Source organism: Harpia harpyja, chromosome 4, assembly GCF_026419915.1.
Source record: "Harpia harpyja isolate bHarHar1 chromosome 4, bHarHar1 primary haplotype, whole genome shotgun sequence".
Taxonomy (NCBI): domain Eukaryota; kingdom Metazoa; phylum Chordata; class Aves; order Accipitriformes; family Accipitridae; genus Harpia; species Harpia harpyja.
Window position 1 is genome coordinate 68,100,902 of NC_068943.1, and position 6,271 is coordinate 68,107,172.

Sequence of the window (6,271 nt, forward strand, 5' to 3'; positions counted from 1 at the left end):
CGCTGTCGCTATGGAAACGGCGCCATCTTGGAGGGCGCTGGGCAGGCCGCAGCCCTCCCCGTTGCTACACATCTGAGACGCGGAGAATGCATTGCGCAGGCGTAAAGAGAGCGGCGGGAAAGGGGGGGGGGCGGCGCAGGAGAGCGCAGGCGCATGGAACCCAAGCGGAGACCGGCGCGAGGCGCGCAGGTGTAGAGCGCCTACTGACGTTGGGGGTCGGGCCCCGCGGGCAGCACTGCGCAAGCGCTTCGGGCGCCGTGGCCCGGCGCGGGCGGGGAGGCGGAGGCGCAGGCGCACTGCGAGCAGCGGCCGGCGCGTGGGGCGCAGTGGTGAGGGGGCGGTGCCGGGGTGTCGGTTGCGGCGAGAGGGGCTCCACCGGGAAGATGGACGACTTCCAGTCGGGGGAGGAGGTAACGGACCGGACCGGGTCGGCGCGGGGGGCAGGGGGAAGGCAGCTGCGGGGCTGCGCCCAGCTTCTCCTTTCAGGGCCGGCGTCTTGGGCGATACCTGTCCGCCCCGGAGCTACCCCCCCTCGGTCTCCCGCGGGCGATCCCGGGGCCGTTGGCAGCCCCTCGACCCCCTGCCGCCCTCCCCCGGGGTGACGCCAGGGATCGGCCGTGTCTCCGAGCTGCGCGTCCTGGGCAACGGCTGGAGACAGGCCTGGCCTTTGTTCCTGCCGCCCGGGGCTGCTGCCCCCGCCCCCCGCCTCACCCCGGGCCGGCCGGAGCCGTCCCGGGAGCTCTCCGTCTCTCTGGCGGTGTGAGCAGCTCTGGTTACCGGCCGGGCCGGCGGGTCAGTCCCCTGTCTGCATTTGGGGTGTCCGCTGGGCTCCTCTTGCCTGGCGTCGACCCACGCCTGCTTCTCTCCTGAAAGCTGCCGCTGCACATCACTTGGAGAAAATGCTCTAGGGGTGTCGTGGCTTCTGGCTTCACCGGCAGGATGAAGCAGTGTGCTGTGGTAGAAGGTTTGCTGGTACGGTTTAGATCAGTGGAAGGCTCGAATAAGCTATTTTTATGCGGAAAGAAGGGTTCAAGCAGATAGTCTGCATGTTACAGGCACACTAATGAGACATTACACCCCGTTAACGGAGATACAAAGTCGGATAGATAAAGGATCTTGGTCTTTATCGTGCTAAATGGCTCCCCAGCAAGTGTTGCTCCTGCAGAGGGACGGTTTTTCTGAGCTGCGACAATTTGCTGCATTGTTCTTAAACAGCTGTATGGTGACTTGGTTAGACAATAGCAAAGCAGTGTGAGGAGTGAAGGTGTGTCCGGCATGTGCTATCCTTAAAGCCTTGTCCTGATTGCTGGGCCTGGCCTATGTTATACAGTTACAGGAAATAAAAAAAAATATATATATAATTAACATACTCGAACATCATTCTTATAGCTTTTTTCAAAAGCATCTTCGGAATTACTAAAAAATAATACTGCTTTGCTGTTTCCATTTGTTGCCTGGAAGCACCTGTTTTAAAAACGGTATTGGAAACATCGCATCTGCTTTCCTTGTGTCAGAGGGGTAGTACAGGGAAATCATAAAGCTCCTGAATTTTTTTTCCCTTTTTAATACAAAAAGGGTTTATATCATCCTATTAAAAGATGAACTAGTAGTGTTGCATTATTTGGCAGCTCGGTTATACCCCATAAACCACAAAGCTGGATATCAGAACTTTATGTTCTGTTTTGTTGTGCATCTAAACCCATATACGCTGTCATCCCAAAAAAGGAAGAAGGTCAAGAAGTAACAGCAACTCCAGAACCAAATTCTCAAATCTATCTATGGCTCTTTCCCACTTGTTTTAGTACAAATTAGGTATCTAAATACCTTTGAGAACGGGGGTTGAATTGAATTCAGTTTACTTTGCTGAACTGTTTGTGCTCATTCAAAGGCATTTCTGAGCAGAGATCTAGACTTTGTGAAGAAAAAACTGTATATGGTTTATCATTTTGCCTGACAGCATGCTTGATGTCTGCCAGCATGTCTGGCATGTGTATTCTTAACTTGTGCTCTGTGGGAAAGAGTATTTTGATAATTGTAGCTCTTATTTGGTTAAATACACTGGTGCACCTTAAAATGTAAGCACTGTAAAATTTAGTACCATGAAAACAAATGGGGGATATTAAAATTAAATCAAAGTCAAGAAGCTGAAAATAAAAGCCAGTTTGCCACAGCACATAAAAGCTTTTAAAAATGTTGAAGTGTGTGAGCAAGTTGGTGCCTCTGAATAGTTATGGCAAAGGCACTGCCTGTCTGTCTCCTGGGGCGTGCTGTTTCTTCTGTCATAGCGAACAGTCAGCTGCTTGCATGTCTCTGAATGTCACATGTCAATGAAGCTGGCTAGACTGTTCACCTTCTGACCAAGGGTTTATGAATATAATGTTCAAATTCTCCTGAGCAGGTGTAACTACGTCCTTCTTGAACACCTGAATTATGTGGTTTTTCGTGTTTGCCAGCTGGAGAAGCTGGCAGATCTCCCAGTGAAAACTCAGTCAACATATGCTTGATTAGGTTAATTTTTAAATCCTTATTCAGTCTTCTGAAATTAATTAGTTTGCTGCTGTGTGCATTTCTTTTGTCTGGTTCCTTTCTTCTGGTTTGTGAGGCGAGGCTATGAGATACCAGTAGTAAAAATGCAGTGCCTGGCTTGCTGCCGTGCTGTGTGGGATCCCACCGGTTAGCATTCCTGGTTAGCATTCCCCGGCTGCTCGAACAGCTGGGGGGGGTGGGGGGATGGCCCTGCAGCGGTGGCAGCTTGTTTTAACCACCTTACATGGGAGACAGCAATAGCTGAGGGACTAAAACAGGAAAACATACTAACCATACAAGTAAACGAGTAGTAGTTTTAAGATTAGTAAAATATTGGGGCTTTCTCTGTCCCCATTCCACATGCTTAATCTCTACTCCCCAGAGCCTGAGAGAAGGCTGAAGGTGGTGGGAAGTTCAGCCAGCTAGATTTCCCTTTTGGTTTCCAAGGGGCAGTTTTCTTCTTATCCCCAGCTGAGATTGTCATGACAGCTGTGAATTGATGTTTTGTCCACATCAGTGCCTTGGAGATGTTGGTTTCTTTTAACCGTAAGCAGTGTCTGCACACTGAAGTTATCTCTGGAACCCCACTGTGAATTGTGGACATTAATGCTTATTGTAAAATGAGAATATATATGTACAGAAGTGCTATAGGTATTACTTCAAATTTTAAATTGAAAGCATTTAAAACTTTGACTCAAAAGGCCAGCCAATATTAGTTTATCTGTTAGTTTTCATTACTTTGCTAAGAATGTTAACTTGACTGGGTTTGGGGAGTCAGAGTACATATGAATAAATAAAGGAAGACTCGGTATCTTCTGCCTTGCAAGAAATCTGACAGACATAAATTAAGCTTCTAGTACATGTTCTTAACAAAGCTTGAACTGTAAACAGAAGAATGTGTCCACTGATTATTGAACATTCTACTTTTTTTGTAGACTTCCTTTGTTGTTGATGAAGTCAGTAGCATCATTAAAGAGGTAAACTAACATTTTCATTTTGTTGGTGTGGAAGTATAGTATGTTGTATGCTGTGTGCTAAAAGGCATTCAAGAAAATCTGATAACTGATATGTAATGGATTTCTAGACAGGTTGCTATCAAAGTGTAGATAATTGTTGATTTAACCAATGTGCATACTTTAAGTGGAAATGACACTTAGCTTTAGTTGTGATATGTATTACAAATCCAAAAGATAATTAAAATAATTTCATATGCTCCTCTTTGGTTGCAGTGTATCCCTATCAGAATTTCTAGGGGGATGTTTTATGTTAAACCTTATAGAGATAGATTTTATGTTTCAGTAATATAGGTTTTTTTATAGGCTGTCTGCATATGCATGTTACTATGTTCTTTTGAGATGCTTTTCCTCCAAAACGAGTTCTTGTTTGTTTGAAATGATTGCACTATTCTAGTTGCTAAGAAACATGAATTTCCTGTCTAAAAATTTCCAAAGGGGTTTGGGTTCTGTGTCCAGAATTCCTCTTGTAAACAAGCCAAATCTTTTTCTTGTTGCAAAACAACTGTTTTGGTCAGACTCTGTAAATGAAATACACATGCTCTAATACATGCTCCTGTCCCTTCTGAATCTGAAATAATTTTGTGGTTATGTTTTAAACAATTTCTGTGAGGAAAAAATTTATCAGTGAAAAACATGCAGCTTTAATGTACTTTTATTTGTATCTTAAAGCAGAAACTATCCTCATAAGTAAAATGGATTATTTGGCTGAAGGCTTCTGCTCTGTTAGTAATCACCAACTACACGGGTCTTTTGTTTTGATTTGGGGTTTTGTTTCCCAAAAATGATTCTGCTGAAAAATCTGATGATCATTTCCATAGAAGAATATGTGTGAATGAGCCATTGTTGTGTGCATTTTTTCAGTCTCTTCAGGACTGTTTAAATGCAAGACGCTTTTCATAACTCTGGCTTCAGGACATTGGGATAGGAATTACAAATAATCGAAATACCACAAAATGAAGAGAGGATGGAATCTATGATAATTTCCCCTATGCCTAGCTCAAACTCTGACCTGCAAGTTTTCTAGTAGTTGAAAACACTTCCAACAATCTGTATGGACAAGCAGTATTTAGGATTTTTTCTGTGGGTATGGGGTCTCATCTTTAGTGCTCCATGCTACAAGGAACGGGTGCCTTGTAAATTGATAACAGTGCAGCTTATTTTACATGTTTGTCGCCAATAGGCCATAGAAAGCGCGATAGGTGGCAACGCCTACCAGCACAGCAAAGTGAACCAGTGGACAACAAGTGTGGTGGAACAAACGCTAAGCCAACTCACAAAGCTGGGGAAGCCTTTCAAGTATATTGGTGAGCTCAACTTTCTCTTTTCTGTTAAAGCTGGTACAGCCAAGTGCACTGATGGGGGGGGGGGGGGAAGATCTTAGCAAGAACCATGTCTGTAAACTACTCACAAGCATGTATATATGCATATGTGTGTATGTATGTACTATGCTAAGCAAAAATGTAGCTAAATGTTAATTAACATTAGTGATAAATTAATAAAAGCTTCTCTACTGACTAACAGTGACCTGTGTGATTATGCAAAAGAATGGTGCTGGGCTACATACAGCAAGCTCTTGCTTCTGGGACAACTCCAGTGATGGTAAGGAACAGAACTGTTGGATTTTTCAGCTTGCAACTTTAATGCAAGTCCCCTTGAGACTAGGCAGCATACTTTTCTTTTTTGCCAAGTGCTATGGTTTTGGAGTAATAGCATACAGTTTGGTATTTTTTCCATTTGGGTGTGATGCTAACTCTGCTATATATGAAATGCTTAGCTGTTGTGAAAGCTTCATTCTTAAGATTCTTAATGTAAATGATTACAAACATGCATATAAGGACATGCATTTAAGCACTGTAACTTTCTTCTGTCTCTGAAACCCTTTTTTGTATTTGTAGGAACCTGCACTGTGAGATGGGAGAATAAGACTATGTACTGTATTGTCAGTGCCTTTGGACTTGCAATATAATTGCCTTGAAATCATTCATCCTTCTCTTTTGTACTCCAGCACTTGATTCCATCTCTACTCAAACTGTGACTACACTGAACAACTTCTGTTTTTAATGTACTTTTTAAGTAATTATTTTCAAATGTAGAAATGTGAAAACATGCTGTTACATGTTTTATGTTTGTACTTAGTACCGTACCAGTGTTGCCATACTGTCTTAACACTTCAAGAACTTCTCTTCCAGGTGCTAATACTGAAATCTGCTGCAGTGTAAACACTTCCTCTAGATTTCTTTTTTAAGACCAATATAAATGAGACACTGACTTTCACACTTTGTACTCTTGGTTAGCATTAAATTATTCAAATTCATAACCATTGGTGTGACTCATTTAAACTTAACTCTCTTGTTATTTCCAAAAAAAAAAAAAGTTCCAATTATTTTAATTCTCTTCAAGGTAGTTGAGGTACATACCAGAATACAAAGCACTTCCATAATTTTGCCAAAGTCACTACAAAATTGCAAGAAAATGAGATGATGTTTATCAGAAAGTAACTTGGCTGCATTTTTGGGACTTGTTTAATCTTCTTGTATGGTATTTAGGGCATGGAAATAACTATATTCATTGAACAAAGACAGGTAAGAAATTTTTCACATTCTAGAAGTACTCAGCAGGCTAAGCACAAGTAATCGTTCACTACTGCAGCCAATTACATGTGTTAAGTAGGTCTTCAACTTACCTGCTACCTTCTACATAGATTTTGCTGAAAGTGAGTGTGATGAGTT

The 6,271-nt window shown here is 43.0% G+C and overlaps 1 protein-coding gene across 1 annotated transcript; it reads left to right on the forward strand.

Annotated features, from left to right (window-relative positions):
* Nucleotides 1-270: 270 nt before the first annotated feature.
* On the forward strand, nucleotides 271-5,859 carry DYNLT1 (dynein light chain Tctex-type 1). The gene is made up of 5 exons (XM_052784597.1): nucleotides 271-410; nucleotides 3,462-3,503; nucleotides 4,723-4,846; nucleotides 5,064-5,141; nucleotides 5,438-5,859. Exons 1-5 carry the CDS (start codon nucleotides 384-386, stop codon nucleotides 5,506-5,508), a joined length of 342 nt encoding a protein of 113 aa, XP_052640557.1. The 5' UTR covers nucleotides 271-383; the 3' UTR covers nucleotides 5,509-5,859.
* Nucleotides 5,860-6,271: the final 412 nt, after the last annotated feature.

Bases quoted from the DNA above. Each gene is read 5' to 3' on its own strand.
- DYNLT1 (XM_052784597.1), top strand. From the start codon at position 384: ATGGACGACTTCCAGTCGGGGGAGGAG. The intron at 4,847-5,063 runs GTGAGCTCAACT...ACTGACTAACAG, and splicing joins GAAGCCTTTCAAGTATATTG to TGACCTGTGTGATTATGCAA. The intron at 5,142-5,437 runs GTAAGGAACAGA...TTGTATTTGTAG, and splicing joins CTGGGACAACTCCAGTGATG to GAACCTGCACTGTGAGATGG.